Source organism: Pocillopora verrucosa, chromosome 4, assembly GCF_036669915.1.
Source record: "Pocillopora verrucosa isolate sample1 chromosome 4, ASM3666991v2, whole genome shotgun sequence".
NCBI classification, from domain to species: domain Eukaryota; kingdom Metazoa; phylum Cnidaria; class Anthozoa; order Scleractinia; family Pocilloporidae; genus Pocillopora; species Pocillopora verrucosa.
In genome coordinates this window covers 17023755-17051743 of record NC_089315.1, presented here as the reverse complement: position 1 = coordinate 17051743, position 27989 = coordinate 17023755, and the positions used below count along the sequence as shown (strand labels likewise).

General features: G+C 40.5%; 2 protein-coding genes across 3 annotated transcripts; both read left to right on the top strand.

The window, feature by feature from the left end:
* Positions 1-17: 17 nt before the first annotated feature.
* On the top strand, positions 18-26549 carry LOC131775538 (band 4.1-like protein 4). 2 transcript variants are annotated; one of them, XM_066165496.1, is made up of 27 exons: positions 18-274; positions 3130-3234; positions 3488-3530; positions 5004-5082; positions 5495-5539; positions 6004-6056; positions 6157-6230; positions 6351-6397; positions 6715-6802; positions 7060-7148; positions 7483-7546; positions 8323-8414; positions 8809-8880; positions 9366-9434; positions 9872-9921; positions 10412-10535; positions 10999-11103; positions 11935-12021; positions 12178-12237; positions 12356-12409; positions 12819-12911; positions 13565-13669; positions 14302-14412; positions 15056-15285; positions 16591-16804; positions 23518-23581; positions 24577-26549. In XM_066165496.1, exons 1-27 carry the CDS (start codon positions 194-196, stop codon positions 24667-24669), a joined length of 2391 nt encoding a protein of 796 aa, XP_066021593.1. In that variant the 5' UTR covers positions 18-193; the 3' UTR covers positions 24670-26549. The 2 variants fall into 2 exon arrangements, with proteins under 2 accessions (XP_066021593.1, XP_058947638.2); XM_059091655.2 differs by having other exon boundaries at positions 19-274; positions 23518-23614.
* On the top strand, positions 17583-23458 carry LOC131769287 (uncharacterized). Its single transcript, XM_066165750.1, has one exon. It carries the CDS (start codon positions 17799-17801, stop codon positions 23070-23072), a length of 5274 nt encoding a protein of 1757 aa, XP_066021847.1. The 5' UTR covers positions 17583-17798; the 3' UTR covers positions 23073-23458.
* Positions 26550-27989: the final 1440 nt, after the last annotated feature.

The following is a 27989-nucleotide window of genomic DNA, read 5'->3' as shown; positions in this document are numbered from 1 at the left end:
TCAGGGTTATATTATGAAGGATAGCGTTTTTGAGAGCTTCACTCGAAAGCTGCATGATTAGTAACAGAGAAGTTCTTTACTTGGTACTTGAAATGCGCTGTTAATGTGTGTGAACGGACATGACATCATAAACACTGCAGCAGTTAAGGGACCCATTTGTAGGTGATGAGGTGAAGGTTAAGTGTATTGGAATATGTCTTGCCTTGGAGGCAATGCCGAATGGTTTTGTCATGTTCTTCTTTTGGATGAGAGTGAGCACCCGGTCGAAATTCAAGTGAGTATAAAAACTTGTTGTGGTAGAACACTGGAGGAGATTCTAAATTGTTTTGACTAGATGCTGTTTACTTTATTGTACACGCGTTATCTTTAAAAGCGCAATTCTCTGGAGAAAGTGCAACGGGTTTGCGGTTTATCGAAGCTTCAATCGAATATACCATTGGTTTTGCGTGCAATTACCTGGTTCAGGAGTTGGATTAGCCTACACGCAAAAGGTCTCTTGGAGAACACTCTGCCTCAATTACGGGGGTGAAAAGTCTGAATCAAGCTGTATTCGGGGAATAGATGATCAGAGAGTTACTTAGGCATGTATTCTTGTCAGCATGTGGGAATGATTTTCACAAATGTTTACTAGAATGAATTTATTGTAAGAGCTTGCGATATACAAAATACTTAACTTTGACATCATCAAGGGTTTCTACTGAGTCCTGTTAATCCTTTCACACTGTTCGAATTCTGTTCGCTTTATCTCATCTCGTGCGTTATTGTAAGTTTAGAACTAAAAGATTTCATTTCGCTGCTCGTTCGATAAGATCAGATGTGATAAAAAGATTTGTGTTCCTTAGGGAACATTCTAATTACAGCAAAATTGGTTGCTTTATTTGTTTTAGTGAATGCTTTAGCTTCGCATCTGTTATTATCGTCACCATTTTACCCGAAGCTATAAGTTCAGCTTTGGTGGAGCAACATTCTCGAGAATAATTAATTAAACTCTCCTCGTTTACCAATAAATAAGCCTACTTCTTGTCGTTTCAAAAAGATACTTAAAGATATTAGGCCTTCCATTCGCTTTTAAACAACACTTTGATATTGCTGCATCAATTTTATTCTCAGATATAATATCTCAGACATCGAGATCGACCGGTTCTTTGGCTCGTAAACTTCTTTCTAACTGCGATCAACTATAATTCGTTGACCTGTTGATAATTTTTTTTCCTGCGTGGATTATTTAAAATTCATGAATAAATCAAACAAGCGGTGAGATCAAGTGGACTGAAAATAAAAAATTCAGCATCACGCTAATTATCACCGAGTGATCCCTAAATGGTTTGAATAATTTACGATTGTTCGCTTTGTATTTGAAAATCGACTGTTTAGTATTTTTTTTGCGTGGTTAATTGCAGCTGTTCTTTTTGTTCCCGGCCAGAAAATTTACGAAGTAAATTAGACATTTCGGTTTTCAAGAGTTTGTAAAAACTCAATGTACCTGCTGCAGCACCGAGAAAAAAGTTTTAGCAACATGCTTATTTTGTTCTCTCTTGATTAAATATATGGTTATGTAGTTATAAATACACATATTAAGATATGTTTAGATCTTCACAAGATCATTTTCTCTTCTGGGAAATTTTTATTCTTTGCTGTAATTTCTTAATGTAAATAGCCATGACTGTAATGTCACATACATACAAGGAAAATAATCTGCGGCTAACATAGGACACAAATTCACCATACAAACCTTGTTTTTTTCACTTTTACAAGCCACAGCTTATGTAAGACAAGGTTACTGAGCATTTCCTATATTAATGGCAGCTCAAATAAGATGCAAAACATTGTGTAAAATGGCGTCCCAGCTTGTTTGTGGCCTATGTAAGATGCAAACTTACACTGAGCAAACATAATTTTTTTCCCACACCTGTATTGTGCTTGTATGTTTTTGCCACCTTTATGGCTGCTTGCACAACTCCATGAGACATGATATGTGAACCATTTATACAAGCCCTCGGCAGCTTACTAAGTGGTGCCCATATAAGTGTTCCAGTTTGAGTTATGCATAAGCTGACTGTATAAATGGTCCTAATCTGGACCAGACAATTTGGAATCCATGTCCTGTGGTGGAGGGAGGGTTATGGAGTTTGGTATGAGTGTGGTAAGGTTTTACTGCATCCTGCCACTATCAATGAGTTTCATATTCAATATTTTTAATTAAATTTAATAATTTAGTATTTGGGCCTTCCTGCCAGGGAGAAGTGGTCTGGTGCAGTGGTTAGCAATCTTGCCTCTAGCTTAAGAGGTTTGCACAAGACACATTACTTTTGCTGAATTTTCCTCACACAGGAATGTAAATGGGCATTAGTGAACTGTTAAGAAAACCTGAAAAAATGCAAAGTTACCTGCATGTGGGTCCCAAGGCATAACCCTTTATACCTTAACATCAGTTGGCATATTTTCCGTCCCTTTTTTCTACACATTGCCTATGGTATTGACAAGGAGAATTTGTTTAACAATCAAAAGCTTCTTTAGTTGGTGATCATTTCTTTTATTCTTGTGGCCTTAATGTGTGGTTCAGGGGTGATATTGTAAGGAGAAATTAGATGCTAGTCATTCGTAGGGGTAAAGGGTTAACTTTTAACTCCCATGAGTAACCAAGACAGAATTTCTCCCTACAATATCAATACAATATCAAGCAGACAAGTGATGAGAAGAAAGAAAAATATGAATATGAATGAGTTGATCCAATACCAAATTCTCCAAACTAACATCTAAAGAATTGTATGGAAGACAGTAAGGAGAATTACTGATGAGATCTTGGGAGTTAAAGGGTTAAGAGGGTCTTGACCCTTTCTCACCTTTCTCTGTCTGCTCAGGGAGTTTGGTCACGTCAACTTGAAGTAATATCTTTGGGTGATAAGTCTCAGGAGTAGTATCCTACATATGTCTTGCCTTGTTCTGCAACTTGGGAATTCCAGTTTGGATAGAGGAAGCCACTGAGGATGATATTATCTTTTGGTTACTATAAAATTAAAGGATGCAATTGAGCCCTTGTTGTAATTGATTATATTTCAGTTCTGAAAGAAAAAGTTTTTTATTAAAATTTTTTTTTTTTTTTTTTTTTTTTTTTTTTTTTTTTTTCAGAAAAAGACTAAAGGAGAGGAAGTCTTAGAAAAGGTCTTTATACATCTCAATGTACTGGAAAAAGACTATTTTGGACTGCGCTATATTGACCGGGACAGCCAGTCGGTATGTTCTTTCTTTGTTGGAATGAACTTTTTCAGCCATGGATCTATAATAAGAGCCACAGAAAAGAACTCTCAACTTTTGGCTGCTCCCCTCATTTTTAAAGCTATTATGTGAAGGGCTGTTGTCCTTCCTCCTCTTGCTAGAGTAGAGTACTACTAAAATTGACCATTAAAAAACAATTTCTATGAGATGTTCAAAAACATAGTGAAAAATTGATAAAAGTTGTTTTGTTTTTATTTCAAACTTATTCCAGAGATGGTTAGATCCTTTGAAACCAGTGGTAAAACAGTTAACAGGTAAGTGTAAAGCATCATGTATGTGTACTAATAATGTGCCTGTTTGGGGTGTTTGTTATACATCAGAGATCAAAAAATTAATTCTCACTGTATACCCTGCCTGTTATTCAGTTCATGCTTCTTCTTTTGATGCAGTGGTCTCATCGTTGTTGTAATAATAATAATAATAATAATAATAATAATAATGATAATAATGATTATTGTAATAACTATAATGGTATTGATAACAATCTTAAAGTCAGGGTTTGAGCCAGGCCGCGCCATTGCGCACTGCAATTGAAATTGTCCCTTAAAAAAACGTTCAAGGCGACAATTTGTCCCCTTCAAAATTTAGGGAAAAAACTCGAAAGGAAGCACACACGAAGAGTTTTATCTCGGTTCAGAAATTGCAAGCTAAAACAGAACGTGGAAAGTATATTTTCTTGCACGTTTAAAGTTCATTCTAAAGTCACGTTTCAGTCACACTTTACTGAACACGTACGTCTCATGCTCAACCAAGCGTGGTGAACGCACGTGGCAATCTTTACTACGCTTTTCACAAACATGCGAACTCAAAAGTTCAAAAGCTGCCTTCACAATTACGTTTTTCGCTGCCCTCAATCATAATTACAATCACAAGCAACGAACCTTGAAACACAGAAACACACGAAACGGATTGAAATCTACCAATGACAAATCACAAACCATGACCTTTTGAACCTGTGAAAGTAAAATTTTGTTTCCTAAGAGTTCCGTTAAGATGATTGACGGCAGCGACAAAACCCAATCGTCAGTTGGCTTTTGAACTTCAAAATTCGCATGTTTGTGAAAAGCGCAGTAACATGTCACATCGAAAACGTGTTCGAACATTAGAAAGCTTTTTCACTCGGAATCAAAGCCAGAGTGAATCAGAGAAAAATGATACAGAAGAAGAACAGTGTATTAATCAGGAAGAAACAAATGAGGATCGAAGGAAACCAAAAAAATCACGAACTTTCCTGAAAACTTGGTTGCGAGATCACACATGGTTGCGCTATGCAAAGGCAGAAGGGTGTACAAATTTTAGAACCTCAACTCTGCAGCAACTCTTTTCTACAGCCCTTGATGTTTGGGCCAGAACCAACTGAAGAATTGTACATTTACGTTTACCAGTGATTAAGAAAGGAATTGAAGTTTACAAGGCGATGCCGGAACGAGATTCTGCTGTGTAATGTTTTGAAGTATAAAGCATAGTCATTGATCCTCTGTTTAAATATGACAAGAAAAAGAAATTTGACATCAATAACATAACTTTTCTTTTTTGTATCACTTTTCTTGTATTACAAGTCTTACAAGGATCAGGTAAAAAAAATGTTTTTGTCGGCTTGCCTGTATGAATGTAAAAAAAGAAAATGTCGAATAAAAATTAATTTGTCTGTCCCCCTAAAGATGAAAATTTCCTCCAAAATTTTTGCTTGTATCATACTCTAATTTTGTGTGTGTTTTTTTGTTCAGCTGGTCCTCCTTATTTGCTGTATTTTTGTGTCAAGTTCTATGCAGCTGATCCTTGTAGACTTCATGAAGAACTGACCCGGTTAGTTCTGGTTTTACCAGTTTATTCCTTGTTACAGTTTTGATAACAGGTCTAGATTCAAGCTTTCACGTTGATAAGAAAAAACATAGGTATTTCACTGACTAGCAGTATGGCGATGCCTGGGCAGATATCATTCATGGGGTTTTTATGATTCATAAATTATATACTTTGCTACTGGATGCACTTCTTGGCTCTTCCAGTCTCTTAGAAATCTCCTCCACTCTCATCTAAAGCTGATCAGGGTAAGGGAGGTTCATCACAGAGTTACAGCATAGGTGTATCACCCCACTAGACTGATTTCAAAATTTACTGCAAAAAGTTGAAGGAGCTAGATGTACTAGTCACAAGTTTCTTACAACATAGTTACTTACAAGCCTGATAATATTTTTCTCATTTTCCTTACAATTTTCAGGTACTTGTTCTTCCTGCAAGTCAAGAAAGACATCTACCAGGGAAGGTATGAAAATTACAACACAACATGTAGGCCACTTCTTTCAAATGTTTTTCTCAGTTTGATGTATGTTCTGATGATAATAATGTGTAGCAGAGTTCCTTATCTTGAACATTCATGGGACCCAATAATTGATTAGCTTGAAAGATCCCATAGGTTTGGATATCTGGACTATACTTTTATAGCAGTGCACTCTGAGAATGAAGTGAAGGGCAAAAGAATTTTCATAATCGGTTTTAAATTGTTTTCCTAGGACTCTTCCATTTTTGAAACATGATATGTCAGGTGTCTCCTTGTTTTGCGTCCTCTTTTTCCCTTGTGTACCCATTGGTTCTGCACAGATAGACATGTTATTCAAGTCAGGCCTAGAGTTTGAGATGATGTAAAATTAGAGATCACAGTGAACTTCTCTGCAAGATCCTGATATGATGTTCAATTCTCTTGCATTGTTGGTTTTGTTGTCTCTTTAGGTTGCCATGTTCAACAAACATTCTTGCTGAAGTGTCAGCATACAGTCTTCAGTGTGAGTACCTTAAATCAACAGTACATGTAGTAGATTAAGTATAATTTTTTCTTTTATTTTTGGTAGGGTATAAATGTAAGCTATTTCTTCTTTCCTGTAGCTGAACTTGGAGAGTATGACCCCATAGAACACACCATAGGCTATGTATCGGAGTTTAGATTTCTTCCTAATCAGGCAAGTACTGATACTTAACAAAAGACTGCTGTTTCTTGTGTTGACCTCTTTGCATATTAGGATATACAACACCAAGAGTGAATTCTCACAAGTTATGCCTTCTTTTTGGTTTCTTTTTAGACTGAGGAGCTGGAGAGCAAGATTTACCACAGACATAAGAAGCTTGGGTAAGATTAAAATTGTTTTGATTGAATGATGCAAAATATTTTGTTCATGAATTTTATTCTTGGAATTTATACTGGTGAATGATTTGATAAATGGTTACCTCTCTAACTTCTAAAAGAGATCAAGATGTAACTTCTCCATACAATATCAATTCATTATCCAGCTACCTGGTGATGAGAATATGCATTTAAAATAATTAGCATGAAGGTTTGTCTTCGGTTGATGTAACTCTTCATTCTTGTGGCTTATTTTTTGATAAATAAAAAACAGTTAGAAGAGAGAATTCCTTATCAAATACAATTATTTTCTTTCACTCCAGAAATATGGTTCCATCTGTAGCAGAGTTTATGTATCTTGATAAAATCAAGTGGTTGGAAATGTATGGAGTTGACTTGCATCCAGTGAAGGTAAGTGATATATTTAAACACATGTTGATTCTAAAAGTATGCAGAATTACAGAAGAACTTTGTAATGGTTCAGCTCATTGTAGAGTCTCTGAGTCTCATTGGTAGAGTTTCAGTGTACGGAATCCAACAGTCTGAGGATTGATTCCTCATGGAGACAAATCTTTCCATGTTTGTGTCACAACAAAAGAAACATTTTCTTTTAACTTGTACATGTAGTTTTCAACTTTTGAAAATGTGATTAACTTCTTCTCTCCAAGGGGGAGGACTTTGTAGAATATTTTATTGCCCTCAAACCTTCTGGAGTTGCTGTTTACAAGAACAAGACTCGAGTTGGGTCCTACCTTTGGTAAGTGGAATGTGTCTACTTTAATCTGCAGATTTATTGCAGTTTAATTCTGGTTTGCAGGATTTTGGGTATTCAACAGAAATCTCTGGGCAGTATGTTTTTTTTTCTCTCTGACTTTTAGTTTGATGATGCATTTGTAGAAATATTCAACCTTCCCCTTCTAGTGAAGGTTACTAATTCAGATAGCTTTTAAGAAAAGGGGTGATTTAAGTACCTTCATTTAAGAAACTGGAAGTGCAAAGCAAAACTGGAATTTTAGAGGGTTGGGTGGTAGTGGAGGGGGGGGGGGGGTTTGCATACTCTGTCACTGATATTTTTTTCTTTTCTATTGTAGGTCAAAAATAGAAAAAGTTGATTTTAAAGGAAAGAAGTTCTACTTGACAGTTAAGGGGAAAGAGGTGATAAACTTCTTCAAAGTTACAAATATTTTATGAAGTGATTCTATCAATTTAGTTAGATTTCTTGGTAGATGTTTAACCCAAAGACTATATGAGAAATAAACTTGTTGGTTACCCAGTAAAAAGATAAGACTTTGAATTCTTGAATAGCTTGAATGATGTTCATTCTTTCAAAAAGTTAAGATTAATATGTTTACACCTCCATACCGGCATGGTGTAATCACAGTGGAGTTCCATGAAGCCATTACACAAATTAACTATTTTGTTTATTGAAAGGTCAAAAGGGTTGTTAAATGGTTAAATTTGATTATGCTGTGTACATTAGCAAAGAAATTAGATGACATGTCAAGGTTTCTCCTTCCAAAAAACCTTACTGGCAGGAGTAGTTTTCCTTTAAATTCCACACAATTTCCTTGGCAGTTGTTCAAGTCTCTTTATGCACAACTCAGAGGTCAGCTGTGGGAACACAAAGCTCACAAAGGAACTATTGTCTGTGAAAGTTTACCAGCAAGTGTAAACTTAGGTCATTGCTTGGAATTACAAGACCATCTCCTTTAGATCCCGAGACACCAAGAGTTGTGCAAAAGTGGCCCTTTTTACTCAGCATAATGTTAAACATGAAAGAATTATGAGATCAAAATTTCACAGATTGCATGATAATTTGCTACAGTTGGCACCCTTGCAGTGTAATCTCAAATGGAAAGAATAGCTAACAACAACTTAGTTAATAATGTAAGGTGACAACTTACTAATGTAAGGGTTGTGTTCTATCATAGGAAAGGGAGTATACCTTTAAGTTTTATCTTCCAACCAAGACAGCATGCAAACATCTTTGGAAATGCTGTGTGGAGCATCATGCATTTTTTCGGTAAGTTTTCTCTTTATCAGTAAATTTACTAATCTTGAACAAATAAGTATTTTATTAAAAGTAATAAAAGCAGTGAAAGAGCAAGGAATGCATAATTTTTTTTAGGAAAAAATGACTATTTGTAGAGGGGAACAGATCAATCACAGCTGTTGAGAGCCATTTAGTTGCACCAGAGAATAATGATTTATGTTGTTAATAGCAGCTAGTCAACCTTATTCACTAAGGAACTCCCCTACAGTATGCACCGAAATCACCACAATCCACATCCAAAGTGACCACACCTTGAGTCAAACAATAATTACCTGTAATCAAACTGTAACTAAAATTTCCTATTTCTGACATGTTAACTCATTTCAAAGTGGTTTACTTTGTGAGATGTGATTTTTCCCCCTAGGTTAGACAAAGCTAATACCTCCCATCGTCGCAATAGTGGTTTGTTTAGGATAAGTTCTTCATACAGATACAGGTACAATTGTCTATGTCTCTACAATATTACATTCATAACTGATGACTTTGGAAGTTTTATGAATTTTCATTTAAGGCCCAATCTGCACCATGCCAGATAGACTAGAAAGGCTGTTTTCACTCAGAAAATGCAACAGAAGTTGCATATACAGATATACAGAGATACCTGGACTCCAAGTCAAGATGTATCCAGGTCATTTTGTTTTTCTTGGGCAAGACACTTTACCCTCACAGTGTCTCTCCACTCAGGAGTATAAATGAGTATGAGTGAAATTTCAAGGAAAGCTGAGGAAATGCCTGGGGTTAACCTGTGTTGGACAAGCATCCCATCTAGGGGGGAGTCGTAATACTTCTAGTAACTTCATGCTATAGCAACTGGGATAAACTATGGCTGAATTGGCTATTTGACTTGAGTGCAGACTGTACCCTCTTACCTTTAATTATGTTTTGGTGGTTAACAACTGTTTGTGATGCTTATTTTTTTAGTGGTAGGACACAGAAAGAAGCATTGGAAGATGGTAAGAAGATTCAAAGGCCTGATCTGCAAGTGAAACGGTATGAGTTACCACTAAGGTGATGCTTTGGTGCATTTCACTACTTCTAAGTGCTTGAAGAAGGTCACTTAATGTTAGTCAAAATATCATGAACTTGAAGATTTGATTAAAAGGAATACAGATAGTCTTTCATTTCACCAACCCATTCATTAAGTTCCACAGCAAGCTTGCTTTCCCTTTACTGACTTTTAAATAGATATATCACAGTTCAGGTTGGTGAAAGAAAAATATCAGTTAGGAAATACTCCTTGATTTGACGACAAATTCTTTTAGCCACAACTACAGTTTAAGAAATTTAGATCTTCGGAGTGAAGGAGTTAAGTTCCCATAGGATTGGCTCAAAAATGTTGTTCAATTCTCCTCATTTGAAGAGGTTCATTTGTTGATATTAAAAAAAAAATCAACTTTTAATTGAAATAACTTCTTTTTGCGTTTCAGAAAACCCAGCAAACGATACGAAAGACGGATCAGTCAATCGGGAGAAAAAAGTATGTTGTCTTAATTTGATCCAAGAAATGATTCTGTAAGGAAACAAGAAGTAGAGCAAATGACTATTTCACTGAATTTCTGTGCGCAGCCATATGTGAATTTCAATTCTCTGTCTTGACATCTGCTCAGTGCAAATGTTGTTCAAGAACTTTGTTTGAAGACGGCAAGTGATTGCAGAAGCGATACAAAGGCATGGTTGTCATTCATATGAAAAGAAGATTAACTTTCCGTTCAAACCTTTACACCCTAACATCAGTATGCACATTCTCCATACTGTTCTCCTTACATCTCCTAAAATACCGACAAGGAGAATCCGTGTGTCAATCAAGAGATTCTTTAGGTAGTTATAATTTCCTTTACTCTCATGACCCCAATGTGTGATTCTGGGGTGATATTGTAAGGAGATGTTAGGTGCTAGTCACTCGAAAATGGTTTTAGGGTTAAGTGTGTGGATAAAACCTAAAGCGGGTTTGTTTTGATTTGTTTCAGTTCAAACTAATGTCTCAGTAGCTACACCAACTAGTGCATCCCAGGTTCAGATTCGACGTTTCAGTCAAACAGACAACCAAGCTGAAGTTATAACTGTCCCAGTTGCGGGTTCTAATGGCACTGGGTAAGAACTGCTTCTATTAAACTGCTCTCAATGTAAAAGTAAAAGGGTACGATTCTAAAGAAACTGTGGTGCTTTGGTGAAAAAGTGTAACAGGGTGATTTAGTATTATAAACTTAGTTGGTAACTACATCTCGATAGTTTGGAAGGCTGCAAAAATTAAAACTCAAGAACAAAAATTTACCTTTTAAAATCGGCACTCTTAATCCCCACGGTACCAACGAGCGCTTTCATTCAACTAACTTATTCTTGTTTTCTAGTCACCACATTCTCACCAGTAACGTAGCTCCATTTTCTGCATATAAACACACACACAACCTACAGTTCCTCCATTCGCTCGAATTCGCTTGAAGCTCTTTACGGTGGCCAATTTACGTCAATAGTTCGGTTTATAATACTAAATCCCCTCAATATAAAAACACTTCTATGTAGTACGCAAAACATTTATTTATCTCTTTATTTTTAGGGTTAAAACTGAAGGTGATCCAAGCTCATTAAATGGTAATACTACAGCTGTGGATGGACATCAAGGTCCGGCCCTTCCGTGGGAACAATCCGCTCAGATGCAGGGGTAAGGGAACTTTTTCTCTCTCTTCTTATCTCAACTTTTGACTTTCCGTTTGGTTGAATAAGCTGGGTCGGTTGTAATATTGAGTGTAAATATGAAATTCTTCTTTTCAAAAATTCACATACAAAAAGAGATCTGAAGCATATGTCACTGGCGTTTGATGAAGAAATAATCGGATTGTTCTCGGAGGATTCGACTTGCAGACAGATCATCGCCATCTTAGAAGTCTTTGGCACGACCAAGTTCGCACTTGAACTAAGTTTATTTGCAAGAAGCGTCCTGCATATTGCCAGGATCAGCAACTTCGAAAGAGTGGTGTCTTGAGAGAGATTGTGATTGGTCCAGAAAACTGACGCCGACATCATAACCAATCACATGCCAGATTCATCTCAACTGTGACAATCGTTTTCCCGCGCCTCAAACATTTTTGTTTTGCTTATGTTTAGAGTTCTAATCGACTCCGTGTAGTACTGTCTTTTGTTCTGATTGGCCTTTGTGATTTCTTTGGTTTTGGTTTTTTTGACACCCAATCGAAAAACGCTCTTTAGTTCAATCGTTAGAGGCTTTAAGACGAAAGTGAAGGCACGCTGCTGAGTAATACTTCTTGTAGCAGTTTTTTGTTAGGTATGATGACAAGTTCAGGTAGCTTAAACTGTAATTGTTTTCCTTGTTTGCCTTTGATATAAAAGTTGTTGAACCTAACAGTCATACGGTGTTGTTAAAAGGGAAATTCTGAGTTAAAATTCTGACGAAAACCACACAGTGTAGTTTGTCGGCATTGTGACAATTATTGAGCACGGGAAAACAGTTTTAACTCTTATTGTTCATCAACAGCGGCTTGTACACGCCAGCCCCCGACTCCCCTCGGTCTCTGAAGAGCTCAGGATCTGGCCGAGTGAAGAGGTCACCCAAATTTCCAAGGTAACCATTTTTAAGTGCTTGAGTTGTTGTACAACTTACCCGATACACTCTCTCGTCACATAGTATTTTACATCTTGTACTAAATAACTCTCTGCAAGTTTACCAATGACGATTTGTTCGTTAACCATTGTTCTTCTTGGTGTTTAATGCCGTCAGGCCTCACCGTCGATCGGCAGGACAAAGTAGCGGCAGTGAAACAGACACACCCAGGAGAAGGTACTTCGTGATGATTTTCTGTATTTATTTTATTTCTACTTATTTTTTCAATTTCCTTTGTAGCCAGCCTCGTTACTCTTACTGTTTGCTTTGTTCTCATTTGACGTTCTGTTTTCAGGAGTCGGCGAGCGTATTCTTCTGATGACGACACAGGCAGACGGAGAAGAAGAAGGTGTCGGAATTGAATTTTTGCTTTGAATTTTGTATCATGATACTCGTAGAGAGAATATGATTGTAGTGAATATTAAAATACTTTTTTAAAGGGCGTCTAAGACTATTTTAATTGTTATCCATGAAAGAAAAACACGTAAGAAACATTTTAGAAATTTTATACAAATAAAGACCTGGACGATTACAGCAGATTTCAATGAGGGAACTTTCTGCAATTTTTTTTTTCTTGCTCTTAGCAATCAATCTAATACTGAAGGCAGCGGAGGGGGAGGGGGGTGGTTTTAGAGAAAGGTGAGCCCATCCTCACTGACCCCTTCCTCAAAGTTGTCTGCTTGACAACGCATTGTGTATCATATATAACAGCCAGATTTTTGGTAGGTCAATTTTGATTTGAATTCCTCTTCTCTCAGATGTCGCCATCACCATCATAGAGGCCATCATTCAGCTGAGTCAGGAAGCGATCGTGATTCGTCCTACAGTCGAGAGGAAAGGAGACGGCACAGGTCAGTGGTTTACATGTATGGCGCATATTCACTGAGTATCCTTAAACCACTTACAAAGTTATCACAAAAGCCAATCAGAACAAAGGAAAATACCACGAGGTTTATTGCGCGAAGCGCGGGAAAACGCAAGTGAGCAAGTACCAAGTTACTTCAGTTTTGCTGTGATTGGTTGAGAGGGTGGCACGAGTTTTCTGGACCAATCGTAGAGCGTAGCGTGGCTTAGCTAAACCAGTCTCCAGATTCATTTTCGACGCCAAATTGAAAATTTGACCAAAAAAATTGGGGGTAAGATATGTGAGGGCTTCGTTGGAAGACAAACATTGATGTAAAAAATATAAACAATATTGTTTATTTCTAAACTTAACGTTCTGTGATTATTTGTGCTGGGGTCATTTCCTATTGCTAGTTTGTTTTCAGCCAGTGTTGTGATACTTGCAAGTCTCCTCAAAGTAGGAAGCTTGTCAGACGAAGTGCAAAATCGTATAAACCTGTCTTTGTCAGGTATTATTTGCAGTGATTGTCGTAGCGAAGTGATTGGTCCATGGACTGAGCCAAACATTTAAGTAGCGTTAACACTCTGATGTATTGAAAAGTAGGCAAGACACGGGTTGACTCCGTCCCAAATTCTCACCAGGTTTTTGCTCCTTTGTTAGGTTGTCTCAAGAAAATATTGATTTTAGCAAGATGTCGGATTCAGCTCCATATCATATGGGTGACAGCGGTAGAAGAGACCGAGGAAGCGGCTCTGAGGCGGAAAGGTCAGCTTGATCACCAATAGTTCTTTCTCAATCGAAATCAGGATTACTATTATTTTAAGAAAAATTGGCGAGTGACTTCTGTTCTTGGCACAGCAGCTGTGAAAAGTATTTTTTTGGCTTTGATAGGTTCATAGTCTCCTTTGCAGCCGTTCTTTGGAATATCACACAACGCTCCAACCAAGAAAGAGGGGCTGCCTCCAACCGAACAACATTCCTTTTTACGAATAGAGCACTCACAGAGAGCTTTCCAGTTCTTGGAAAGCTCTCGCACCAATTTCGTCCAGCGAGACTCGTCCAATCAGACAGAGTATTTTATGATAGTTCTCTCGGGAGGGCATCGCGTGACTCTCCAAAGAATGGCTGCTAGGGAGACTGATGGATTCAAGGTTGTCCTGCATTCATTTGTACACCTTTGACCTCCCTGTTTAGCCTTATTCGTCATCCTTCGGGTGCTCTTCAATGACTGTCATCAAACCATTACTAGAGTTATCACTACGGCAAATCAGAATTAAGGTCGCTTTATTTCATGTCTTTATCCCATTGGCTGAAAGAATGACGGAAGACTAATCACAGAGCAAAGTGGTGCAAAACCATTAAATCCTTATCCTAAGAGGGAGGATTTTTCGTTTCAGATCACATCATCATCACCGGCATAGACATCGGACATCAGAGGGAGACGCCCGAAGTGACGGGTCCGCGTCCAGACATCGCCACAGTAAAGTTACAAGCGACGATGCTGACTCGTAAGTACACAACACCGATTGCCTAAAGATAAACGAAAAAGAAAGTAAATCTGTGTTCGAGACTGACTCGCGTTGCTGCATGGTGACGCTTGTTTCGGTTCTGTAGAAGGAAGTGACTGCCCGCTTGGCTGCTCTTCCAGACGGATCTAACATGGTTCATCGCAGTTCCCTCCCCCTTCCCACTGCCTTTTCGTCAGATTTTTCCGGCAGTTTTACTGGAACCGATTTCTACAACTGGATGGAGAAAGGGGTGTCTTGTCCTGGTGGAATGTAGCGAATTCAGTGTCGGAAATCTATGTGTAGATTAACGAGTAGGTTAAAATGTGCGTACGAAGTTGATGGAACTCATGCCCTTTCACTCGGCTGCAACATGTAATTCCGCCTGTGCTGTCAAAGTTTCTTTGAAGAAGTCGATTTTCACACCTATTGCCGCGTAATAATATTCAGAGACTTCCGTTTTAGTAAGTTCACACGAAATCGGTTAGTCGTCATTTTCTAAGAATCCACTTTGGAGACCGTTGGACACCTTTAATTTCAGTTTTCTCTCAAAAATGTAATTTACTTGTGAACAGATTTCGTGGTAACGGGTCGTTAATTTAATCACTCATACGAGCTTAATGCGATTTTGTTTGTCTACTTGCAGGGAGATGGTTCCAGCGCTGGACGTGATCCGCTCGCGAGTGGCGGTAGCCCGAGTCAAGGAAGGAAGTGGTGGAAAACATCGCCATCATCGGCAACACCGGCATAGTCACTTAGGATATCAGTCCAGTGAATCAGGGTATTCAGCTATGTCAGCTCCTCCAGCTCCTAAGGGCTCACAGGTGTTGTTAGAATTAGGTCCGGATTCAGCGTCACCTCCAAAACATGGCCCAGGTAAGTAAGATGCTTCATTTTGAACAGTCGTAAGGACCCTCAGTGCATTTTGCTACTTTTCATCCCGTTTCGAGGAGGAGGTTAAACGTAGAAGAGTTTGCATTTTACTATTATCCAAGACTTAATGGGGGAATGAGGTTGCAGGTAACAATTTTGTAGGTTTTAGGACACGATTTCACGTTTAAAGCATCTCCAACAAATTTTTCCAGAGTTACAGATTGAAAATGTATCGAGTGTAAGGAGAGGTGTACATCTCTTATTCTGTGTAGTCGTCTCTTTTCGGATAATCTGTATGATAGTTTTGCCACGTCAAAGGATAGAATACTAGTTTGCGATTACGCCTAAGGTAAGCTTATTAATAAAAGCTAAGTTTTTCGTTTGTGTCACGATGTAGTCACGTGTGATGTAGATCGCCACGTTTCGACTGCATACTGCTAGTCTTCTTGAGGCCTGAAGAAGACTAGTAGTATGCAGTCGAAACGTCGCAATCTACATCACACGTGACTACATCGTGAGACAAACGAAAGACTTGGCTTTTATTGTTATTCACCACGATGAATAACCACAACCTTTCCTACGAGATAAGCTTGTTGTTGGCTAATTGACCACAACAGGAGTTTAGTCAGTTAAAGTTCTCCAGCCAAATGTCGGCAACATGTTATAAAAGGGCTCTATGTTGCCGTGCGTCCTGTTCAGTAGTAGATGAAAGATGCGCTTCATTGGCAAATGTGGTACTGACGTTTTTACCACATTTTGACGTCTTTCTGATCTATGAATGAATAGACCCACGGCAACATGAAATCAGTTTCAGTTTATATAATGAAAAAGAAAAAAAAACTTTTTATGGTAACGTCATCGGTACGGCTTTCCTCCAGTAGATCATAACAAAGAACCAGTCAAAATGTGTTTATAATTCAGCTTATGATTTAATGTTGTTGAATTTGCGCTCACCTATGATCAATTAAGTAATAAGCGCGTATATAACGTCATCATCTAATACGTTCAGTAGTAGATGGCAGATGACGACAAAATGTGATAGAAGCAAATAGTTGGCTCACGAAGCGCAGTTGAGTGTGTCATTGGTGTTATAACTACAATTTGACATCCTCTTTACAGACCCACAGCAACATGAAATCTATTTGTTTTATATTATTAAAAAAAAACAGAATGTTGTTTAAGGTGACGTCATCCATGCGTTTGTCTTCCAATAGATCGTAGGTAAGAACCAATCAAAACGTGTGTAAACTTAAACTTATCTAATAATTAAGAAAAGATGTCAAGGTATTCAATGTTTCGTTTTTTCAGGCGGCCCTCAAACTGGACCAGGGTCTGCTACAGGTGCAAACAGCCACCACTCCTCACCGAGGCGACCCTCGTTTGGCCAAGAACAGCAGGGAATGTTTTCAAGTCGAAAGGCTCCCTTACCCAGGGATGGAAACCCTGATGGTCAGTACGTGAAAGTGGAGTACCCAAACGGAGTGATCATACACGACACGAGGAATCAAGGACGTATCCCTAAGTAAGATTTTTATTGTTTAGAGTGAAGAGAGCAACTGGAGCAACGTTCAATAGGCCATTTTACAGTTGTGTACCTAGTTGCCAAGCCTTTTATTTGGAGTGAGGCTGAAGGTGACCTTATTGTGATAGAGACCAATATCTAGTTAGCATGACAACAAAGTAATTTACATTTGAAAACTAGCAAGGTTTGTATCACAACAAGGTCACCCTTAGCCTCACTCCTGTTCAAAGGCTTGGCAACCAAGCACGCAACTGTGAAATGGACTATTGAGTGCCGAAAGTAATCCGGGATTTTGCTTTACTTTGATCTGTGATTGGTCTAGAAAACTTGCGCCACTTTCTCAACCAATCAGATGCAAAACTTACACTAATCACGACTTGGTCACCTGCGTTTTCCCGCGCTTTAGGCAGTTTGGTAATTTTTCTTTTAGTTCTCATTGACTCTTGAAGGTATTTTCCTTTCTTCTTATTGGCCGCTGGGATTACTTTGGTTTTGGTTTCCGACACCCCATCGAAAAATGTTACATTATTTGAGTTTCACAATTGGTCTAAAGATCTCGCGCAACACTCTCAGCCAACCAGATGCAAAATTAGAACCAAACCCAGTCTCCCGCCTTTCGCGCTTCAGACAGACAAGTTTTTTTTTCCTTTACATTCTTTTTGTCTCCTTTACGTCGTACTTTGAATTTTTCAAAAATGGAAAGAAACTCCTCCTAGAGTTGATCAAATTTAAAACTGCTTTTTTTTCGGCGTCGTGTACATCCTGAAGAGCCTTGTCGGAAAAGTGACGTCAGCCGTGTAACCTCGCAACGCAAAACCAAGGGTGGTCTTTAGGATTGTGGTTTTGAAAAAAAGATATAGGCTAAGATCGACGCGATACGAAGCGTGTGACGACTAGAATAAAGATAGGAAAAGAAAACTACGCGAGTGACTAGTGTTGCTATACTGGGATTTCCAACACTAACTGGCACCTCCGACGGGACTGAGATCGAGACATGGAACTGGAGGCACTTCAGAAGAATTTGGACGCAAAACTCAAGCTTTTGGCGTACAAGCAAGAAAAGGGAAAGGGCATTGTGGACAAGGCAAACGCGACAACTATTGGGAGACACCGTGACGGGTTGGTGTGTTTAGCAAAAGAAGCGGACGAGGTCAAATTAAAGATCGAAGAGAAGAAGATTGCAAAGGGTGAGCAAATGGACGAGGTATGTGCATGGAGCAATGAAATAGACAAAGTTATTGAGGGTGTAGACGCGGAGATCGAATACCTTGGGAAGTGTTTGGGGGAGGTGAAAAAAAAATCGCAAATGGCCGAAAAAGAAAGCGAGAAAGCGACAATCGCGAAGGAGAGAGAGGAGCAACTCGCGTTTGAAAAAGCACAATGGGAAATGAAGCTTGATTACGAAAAAAAATCAGAAGAATTAGGTAGCAAAAAAGGGAAAGGGTTATCAGGCGATACCGGAATGCACGCAAAGTTGCCAAAGCTATCAATAACGAAGTTTGATGGGTCCTTCGAACAATGGCTCTCTTTTTGGAATAAATTTTCCGCGGAAATAGACGCGACGGATCTGTCAGCAGTGACAAAGTTCGCTTATCTAAAGGAACTCCTTGTTACAAAGGTACGAGCGGACATAGATGGACTCCCGTTCAATCTTGAGGGGTACGAAAGGGCGAAGGCCATCCTAAAATCGGAGTACGGGAAAACGTCAGAAATTGTAAATGCATATGTAAACAACATCATGGGTTTGCCTACCATCACAAGCGCCAGTCCAAAAGAAATTAATGAGTTTTACAAAAGGCTTCTGTTCAATGTACAAAGCTTAGAGACGCTCGGGAAGTTACGTGAAGTCTCCGGAAATGTGAGGGCGGTGTTAGACAAACTGAAAGGAATAAAGGGAGACTTAGTCCGGGGACACGAAGATTGGCGAGACTGGGATTTCGCTAAACTGATTCAGGCAATTAAAGGTTGGAGAGACATAAATTCAGAAGGAGAAGAAAGCGATGGTGGGAGTGTGTCCAAGAGGAAGAATGATCGCAACGACTGGAATGCCCGCGTTCCGCCGCCACGCGGAAGGTCTTATCAGGTCCAACAACAAGCAAATGGAGGACAGATGCGCGGATGCGTCTATTGCGATGACACGAACCACACATCCGCTAATTGCACCAAAGTTGTCGCGGTCGGAGACCGCAAACGAATTCTGAGCCAAAAACAGTTGTGTTTTAATTGTACAAGTGACAAACACAGAGCAGACAGCTGTAGAAGCCGCGGGTGTCATAACTGTCAACGCCGACATCACACGTCAATATGTGATCGCCCACCAAGCGGTCACACAACGAGGGGAAGATTTATGACGGCACAAAACAAAGGAACAGAGAGAGTCGTGTATCCCGTTGTTGTCGTGGAAGTAAATGGAATCAAATGCCGCGCACTCCTAGACACTGGGGCAGGCAGCTCATACGCGTCGTCAGCTATCCTTGAACACCTGGGAAACAAACCGCTACGAGAAGAATTCAAGCGCATAGAGATGATGCTTGGGTCAACAAACAAGGTCATCGGAGTTCATAGCGTGACGATTGGCAGCCTTGATGGAAAATTTCGATTGGAAACGGAAGTCACCAGAGTGGACCGTAGTACATTGCTATCACTTGACAACCCAGGATATGCTGGGATACTGGAGAAATATCCCTACTTGGATGGGGTATACATGGACGACAGAGACGAGAAGCCTGAGCTACCAGTCCACATTATCCTGGGTGCGAGCGAGTACGCGAAAATAAAGACAGAAACCATACCAAAGATCGGACGTCCCGGCGAACCTGTTGCAGAGCTAACAAAGTTCGGATGGACAATTATGTCACCAGGTAAAGAAGTTGACCTCTCTAATATGTTCTTGACCCAGACGACAGCGGCAGATTACGAACAACTATGCAAATTAGATGTTCTAGGATTGCGTGACACACCAGGCGGAGATCAAGCAGATGTTTATGAAGAATTCAAGGAACAATTAACACGAGGGCCAGAGGGATGGTACGAGACGGGGCTACCCTGGAGGGGAAACCACCCTCCACTGCCCAACCACAGAGCGGGAAGCTTGAAGCGATTGGAAAGTACCATTCGGAAACTGGAGAAGAACGGAATACTCCAGAAGTATGACGCCATAATTAAAGACCAGCTTAACGAAGGAATAGTGGAGCGAGTGTCAGGCCCACCAGTGGGAAAGGAGTTCTATATTCCACATAAAGCAGTGGTGAGAGAAGCTGCAGAGAGTACCAAACTTCGAATCGTGTACGACGCCTCTGCCCGAGCTTCAGAGAAGGCTCCTTCTCTCAACGAGTGCCTTCACGCGGGACCTCCGTTGCAGAACAAGCTTTGGGCTGTTCTTGTCCGTGCACGTTTCCACCCAGTCGCGTTAACAGGTGATATCAAGCAAGCGTTCTTACAAGTACGAATACGGGAAGAAGACAGGGATGCCATGAGATTCCACTGGATCACGGACTTGCAATCCAGGCGAGTGGAAATACTGAGATTCACGAGAGCTCTGTTTGGTTTGGCCCCATCGCCCTTTCTTCTTGGGGGAGTTATCAAACAACACCTGGAAGCCTGTCGTACCGAGAATCCGGACCTGGTGAGGGAAATAGAGAAGAGTCTATACGTCGATGACCTTATCAGCGGGGGACCCACCGTAAAAGCTGCCCTTGAAGTCAAAGCAGGCGTTACCCATGTCTTTAACCAAGCCTCATTCAAGCTGCACAAGTGGCATTCAAATGTTCCGGCAGTGGAGTCCCCTGGTGATTCTCTTAGCGAAGATACTACATTCGCGAAAGAACAGTTGGGTGCACCTCAAGAAGGAGGGGGATCTATTCTCGGGCTTCCATGGAACAAGCGACAAGATACCATTGAAATAAATTTCCCAACTGACCGCACCCAAGTGACAAAGAGAGGGATACTAGCGAAGATAGCAAGAGTGTATGACCCGTTAGGGCTCGCAGCGCCTATGACATTGAGTGGAAAACTACTGTACCGAGACGCATGTGATTTGAAAGTCGGATGGGATGCTCAACTTCCTGGTCAACTGGGAACCAAGTGGTCAAGATGGGAAGCACAGCTACCAGTGAGCATTTCCGTACCCAGAGCCATACCTCAACACTTTGAAGAGATCAGCAACATTGAGCTACATTGTTTCGGCGACGCAAGCGGACAAGGCGTTTCTGCGGCAGTGTACGGTGTCATATCTCAACCATCCGGTGATAGTGTTGGGCTGATAGCAGCCAAAGCTAGACTGGCGAAGCAAGGCCTCACCATCCCCCGCCTCGAGTTGGTCTCCGGTCACATGGCGACCAATCTCATTGTGAACGTTAAGGAAGCATTAGAGGGTTTCCCAGTTGGAAATATGGTTTGCTGGTTGGACAGCAGCGTTGCGTTACATTGGATCAAGGGAGCAGGGAGTTACAAGCAGTTCGTAAGCAATCGAGTGCAGAAAATCCAGCAACACCCAGAAGTAAACTGGCGTCATGTGGGTACAAAGGACAACCCAGCTGACCTTGGCAGTCGGAGCGGAAGCGTGGAAAATGAAGAGCTATGGTGGAGAGGGCCTGAGTGGCTACTAGACCGAGAGCGATGGCCAGCCGATATTAAGACAACGGCCACACCAGACAGTCAGGCGGAAGCAAAAGTGATACGGGACGTATTCGCTGTAGCACAAGCTAAGACAGACATCCTAGACGCCTTGCTGATCAAGTTCAACTTATGGAAAACCCTAAGGGTTTGTGCGTGGGTGACTCGATTCATACATAACCTACGGAGCGAAAAGACGAGAAGATCTAAGGGACCACTCACGACAGAGGAGATCGAGATGCAGCGACACCTGTGGCTAAAGCGAACACAGGTGGAATTCAAGAGAGACGAGCGGTTCGAAGATCATCGTGTTCAGCTGAACCTACAAGAAAACGCAGACGGGTTACTGGAATGCCGAGGGCGGATTCAGGGAGACTATCCCATTTACTTGCCTGAGTCTCATCCGTTCGCGGAGAAGATGGTGGCAGACGCACATATCAGGACACTCCACGGGGGAGTGAGCCTCACAATGGCAAAGATTCGTGAAAGGTACTGGGTTCCCAGGTTGCGTCGCCTTGCAAAAAGAGTCGTTAAAGCTTGTAACGGCTGCAAGCGGTTCCGCGCCACAGCGTTTGCGGTTCCGCCACCAGGACAGCTACCAAGGGATCGTACCGAAGGAGAAAATGCGTTCCAAGTAGTCGGAGTGGATTTCGCCGGACCACTGAAGTATAGAAAGGGGAGGAATCATGAAGGCAAAGCTTACATAACGCTTTACGCCTGTAGCCTGACCAGAGGTATTTACCTTGAGCTACTACCCAGCCTAGAAACGGGAGAATTCCTTCGATGCCTGAAACGGTTTATCGCCCGACGTGGGCGGCCAGAAAAGATTTACTCAGACAACGGGAGTACCTTCGTGGCAGCAGCTAAGTGGCTGAAACAAGTGATGACTGACGAACGCCTCAACGAATTCCTCTCCCGTCAAGAAATCAAGTGGCAATTCAACCTGAGCAGAGCACCCTGGTGGGGAGGGCAGTTCGAGAGAATGGTTGGATTGGTGAAGAGAAGTCTACAGAAGACCATTGGAAACGGGTTCCTAACGTGGACCGAGTTAGAGGAGGTTATACTAGACGTAGAGGTTGCAGTCAACAACCGACCTTTAAGTTACGTGGAGGACGATGTGCAGCTACCGATCTTGACCCCCCACTCCTTGTTGTTTGGTCAACCAAATGCACTACTCGAGTTGGAACCGCACTGCATAGAAGACGGTGAATTACGCAAGCGAGCAAAGTATCTCAGACGATGCAAGGAGGCCGTCTGGAAGCGATGGACGGGGGAGTACTTAAAGGGGCTGCGCGAACGCCATCGTCTAAAGAATCCTGGAAAGCCCGAAAATCCTATTGTGGGCGAGGTCGTGCTGATCAAGTCGGACGACAAGAATCGCGGGAAATGGAAGGTCGGGATCGTCACGGAACTAATCAAAGGGCGTGACGGTGTTGTCCGGGGAGCAAAGTTGCGCACAGGGACCTCACATCTAGAGCGAGCAGTACAGCAGCTGTATCCGTTAGAACTGTCATGTGATCGACCGGGAGACGGCGACAGACCTCCAACGACCGAGTTGCGCATTGAAGCGCCAGCGTTCAGGCCTTCCCGTGATGCAGCCGTCGCAGCAAGATTACGTATGGAGGATCTTGCTCACGATGAGGAAGGGGGTTGAACTTTGAACCAAACCGAAACAGATTGGATGACAACAGCGGATCGGATGCTTGAACATTCTACTTATGAACTGAACATCTGCCACTATGGCTACTGATTGATCAATGATTAGTGTGATTAGGAAATCGATTGAAAATTCTAGATGATAGATTCGTTCATAAAATCTAAGCGATAAGGTTCATTTCTCGACAGACATTTGTTCTCCGAGACAAATGGGGGGAGGGTGTCGGAAAAGTGACGTCAGCCGTGTAACCTCGCAACGCAAAACCAAGGGTGGTCTTTAGGATTGTGGTTTTGAAAAAAAGATATAGGCTAAGATCGACGCGATAAAGATAGGAAAAGAAAACTACGCGAGTGACTAGTGTTGCTATACTGGGATTTCCAACACTAACTGGGCCTCTCTTTTGTAAGTTCGTAATTTTTATATGTGTATTTGCCTGTTTCAGCCATGTCATGTATCAGGCGGCGTTGCAGCTGAATGGAACAAGTCGAAATCATCACAATTCACCGGTAAAGTACTCAGCTACGGATTACATCGAGGTGGTGAGTGCTATAATCATATCAACTGCAAAATCTGAAAGAAAATTCACTCAACTGATGGCCTTACAGTCCACTGTGATAGAGTAGTCTGATCGTCCGGATGGGTGTAGTCCTGAGAAGGACTGCTGCCGGGAGTAGTGACTAACGTTACGAAAACCTGACCGAAAGTCATCATCAGAGTCAAGGGAATAGTCGGGTTCTTCCACCCACAGCGGTCCTTCTTAGAACAACACTCAGACGATCAGACTTCTCCATTACGTTACCCCCGTGTTCAAACCATTTATTGTAATATAGTTCTCTACAGGCTGTTTAAATCAAGGCTTTTTCTTGGATGATAATTTTCCTTCATTTGCTCACCTGTTTACCTGACAGTGAATTCAAACGATATGGAAATTTTATCGTTTGGTGAAAATGATTTGAAATGGATGTGATTTAGTAAAAGGAAAGTAATTGTAAGTTGGCACTGTGTTACTGAAATGTTTGTTAATCGTTTTAGTGAAGCTCTGTAAGGATCTTAACCATTAACCGCTTTTACTAGCAAGATTTTATTCATAATTCTCCTTACTGTCTACCAAACAGTTCCTATGATGCTAGTTCGGAGAATGTGGTGTAACATCAACCAATTATCCCCTAATTGTCATTTTCTTTATTCTCATCACTTGTCCGCCTAACATTTTACTGGTATTTTGAGGAGATATTATGTCTTGGTCACTCACGGAAGTTAAAGGGTTAAATGCCCGATATTAGTGAAATATTTGGGAAACAGGTGACGAGAATAGACAGACTTATTAGTTGTGGGGTATTGTCTCAATGAAACACCAAATTCACTCTACATACTTACAAAGAAATATAGAGAAGCTATACGGAACAATTGCGCACCACACCAACCTACAGAGTAGGCCTCAGTACCTGGTAGTGTTAGCGTGTATCTCTAGTTCAACGTTGTTCCATATTTTCCTTTCAAGGTGTCCGGTCCTTCAAAGAGAGGAGACCCTCCTTCGTATTACTACCCCAGCCCGTCTCATATGATGCCCAGCAGTAAGTCGACGGTCCTTTAGCTAGCCCGAGAGAGCCTGGAAACAGAGCGTGGAAACAGAGCCTGGAAATAAGGTTACGCTTCAGCATGGGTTCGAGCAGAGGCCCGTCGGGAAGAAATTTGTTTTTAACTTTCTTTTAACGCGTCGAATTTTTAGCTCCTCAGTTACCTGTCTGGGGCAATAAGTTTTATTGGCAAGGATCTCCAGACTCATTTTGTAGAAACAGAACTATTCGAAACCTAGGGTACTGCATGTTTACAAAGGGAAGTTAAAGCTTTCTTTCATTCGGTTTATGCTTAAATGCAAGTGTCAGTTTAAGGGTACAGAATTGAAGCAAGGTTTTCAATGCTGCGACACCTTTTCCTGATGTCGAATTCTCACCAAAGAACTATGGTATCAACGACAATTCAGACAGCGAGGCGCCGCAGTTTTGACCTTTTCCTGAACATTAGGATCTGCGACGAGATCGTTGCTTAAGATCATAATCACTGGAGATTCGCCAAAGAGACTTTGCCCTACTTTTAAAAAAATATCTCATGTTTTGATATTCCTCTGTCAACTGACACTTCCCTAATTTAATATCTATGATCAGTCTTAACGAAATCTGTTCATAATCTTTTACAGTGTGCTTACTTATAAGCTTACGAGCGAAAAATCAATCGTGCGCCTGAAATGTTTGCGAATCATGGCTGCTCGAACACCATTGAAATTCTTTTTATATTTTTTATGTTGTGCGCAGATTTTGTTTTCGAGATGTGTTATTTGAAAGTAAAGCATGGAGCTATTGGATTTACTCGAAACATCAACAGAAAGCTTTTTTCAAAATTCGATATTTTATATTTTTCTACTTTGGGTTTATGAATTGCCTATATTTAAACAAATCTTTGCGTTTTAAATTGAATAGTCTCCTGTGTCAGTTCATGAGACGCTTTTGTAGAATTCTTCGTCGGCATGTTGTCCCGCTCGATGCATTGATATATTTTTTAAAATTATTTTATTTGGAGATATCCCTCTAAATGTACATATGTACAAGAAAATGTGTTTATTGTGTTATTTAAGTGTCATCTCCCTCGTCTTTATGGACATCAAATAAGATGTATTTTTCGACTACCTGTCTTTGTACAATTTGTAAAGACTGTCTCATACGAGATGCTCGCATTTGGAGCATGTTTACGAATGCAAACTTCTGATGGGTTATTGAATGCCGCTCATTTTGCCCTCACCGATGAGTTTTAGGTATTGTGTTTTTAGCCAACCAGCTCTTCCCGCTCTTTCCGCACCCTGAGACAATATGTCTCAGGATTGTCGGTGTATTTTCATTGGCTGTGTTTAATTTGGTCAAACTCCTTCAATTTGGCTTGAGACTGAGTAGCGTGCTACGTGGTTTCTATTTAGTCTTCAGTATTTGTACAGTTTGCTTCTAACGACTAGCGATCGCTTTGCTCGTATGATAGAGTGGAGAATGGTATCCACGATCTAGAAGACTATAGAATAGTTTTGAAAGGTGTCGGGCGAGGAAAGCCGGGAAAATCAAATTTGAAAAACGGTGCTCCAGTTTCAATGGAGAGTTCCTCGACTGTACGCAATCGTTTCGTGTGGATTCACCCTTTGTTGCTTTCTACAATAATGTTATTTGGTTGCTTGGTCTAGAATGATTTGAATGCTTTATGAACGCTGTGTACAATGAGTTCGATAATAGAAAAAACTTAAAAATTAAGCGAAAGCACACAGAAGGGCTCGGCTTTCCTAACCTCACATCTCCATGAATGTTATGCCTATCCACTTGTAATCAAAACTTAGTCACGCATTGCTTGTAAATATACTTTTTACTGAGTGGTAAGTGCGCACGCGTGTATACAAGTAACAGAGAAAATTGTGATATATATTTTGAGTTCCCCTCAGGATGTAGTATGGCCTCATATTTTTTTATAGCATTTTACTTTTTAAGCGTAATGCAACGAAATAGTTTTAAGTCACATTTTATCGATCATGATATTAAGTGACTGTACTGATAGAAACGTGGCTGGGGTTAACGAGAGTTCTTTCTCTGTACCAGTCTTGTTACAAACTCGTAGCGATCGACGCAAACCTCCATTTCAAGTGGATGCACGCCGAGTTTTTTTTTTGTTTTGTGTTGTTTTTTTTGTCATTTACAATTAATTTATCTCCATCCAATCCTCATTCCAGTTACTCCCTCTTGTTCGTTGTCTCCCTTGCAGAACCAATATTTTCAAGTCAGTAGGTGTTCGGAAATTCTGCTCCATGCAAAAAAATATTTCCCCAAATATTATGGGTACTTAGCTCCCTAAACACTGGTAATTGAATCGTATGCGTTCATACAAGTCACTGACGTTTAGTTTTCCATTTTAATATTTATTTTTATCCTGCCAACTTTTAACATCGTTACGATCGAATCATTTCAAGCGTAATATTTGCATATGGTGTTCCTTAGTTGTCGCCCTAATCAAATTTAATTCGGTCTTTACAACGCAGCACTTACGGTTGATTCCGTTCGTAGTTTATCCATTCTTAAGTCTGAAAGATTTTTCAATCGCAAGCAATTGCAGTCTGAAAATGAATGGTCCACTACGCATCAAGGAGTGCTGAGTTTGATAAGATTCAGTCTAAAACTTATAGACCATTTAAGTTATAACCGATATATGTATGGAATCTGTACGCTTACAATTGACTTGGTTCGACTATAACTGAAATTTTCAAAACGTTGTGTTCAGCATGAAGTGTTTTTCTGTTTTAAAACTTCTTTTCAGAAGAAGAAAAGTTACTTAAAAAGTTCTAAATGGCAGTAAATAAATTGGAATTGAGAAATGAGCCTTAGTTATTCCAGTTGTATTTGTTAAAGGTATACTCAGATAACATGTCACTCTTTCTCGAGGTGGTGACTTATGAAACTCCTTACTTTAAAAAAAACCCCAAATGGAGCTATTTTAGCGGTGAGTCATAATCCTGCCGTGGTTTTCTAAGTTGTATGCTCGGCGGCACACTGATGGAATTCACGCCAACACGGCCCAATTTACTTCGCCAGCGTTTCCTTCGTCTCTTTGCATCGAAAAGTATGCCTCAGAAACTACGGATTCATATCTCCGAAGGTTTTAAAGAGTAAACCAAATCTTGACTAGGGACGCCCCCATTTTAAACCTTTCTTAGTGATCTAGCTGCTTGCATGCGACGTAACATAGCCTCAATCCCATTTTTTCCCATATCCTTGCTGTTTGTTTAACACTGATGAGGTCCAAAACATCATTCTTGCCCCTGATCCGTCCAGGATTAGTTATCTGAATTTTCAAAACGGCGAGTTGTGTGCATTTTAAGGCTAATTTTGA

Bases quoted from the DNA above. Each gene is read 5' to 3' on its own strand.
- LOC131775538 (XM_059091655.2), top strand. From the start codon at position 194: ATGTCTTGCCTTGGAGGCAATGCCGAATGGTTTTGTCATGTTCTTCTT. The intron at 7,547-8,322 runs GTGATAAACTTC...GTTCTATCATAG, and splicing joins TGACAGTTAAGGGGAAAGAG to GAAAGGGAGTATACCTTTAA. The intron at 12,238-12,355 runs GTACTTCGTGAT...TTCTGTTTTCAG, and splicing joins ACAGACACACCCAGGAGAAG to GAGTCGGCGAGCGTATTCTT.
- LOC131769287 (XM_066165750.1), top strand. From the start codon at position 17,799: ATGGAACTGGAGGCACTTCAGAAGAATTTGGACGCAAAACTCAAGCTT.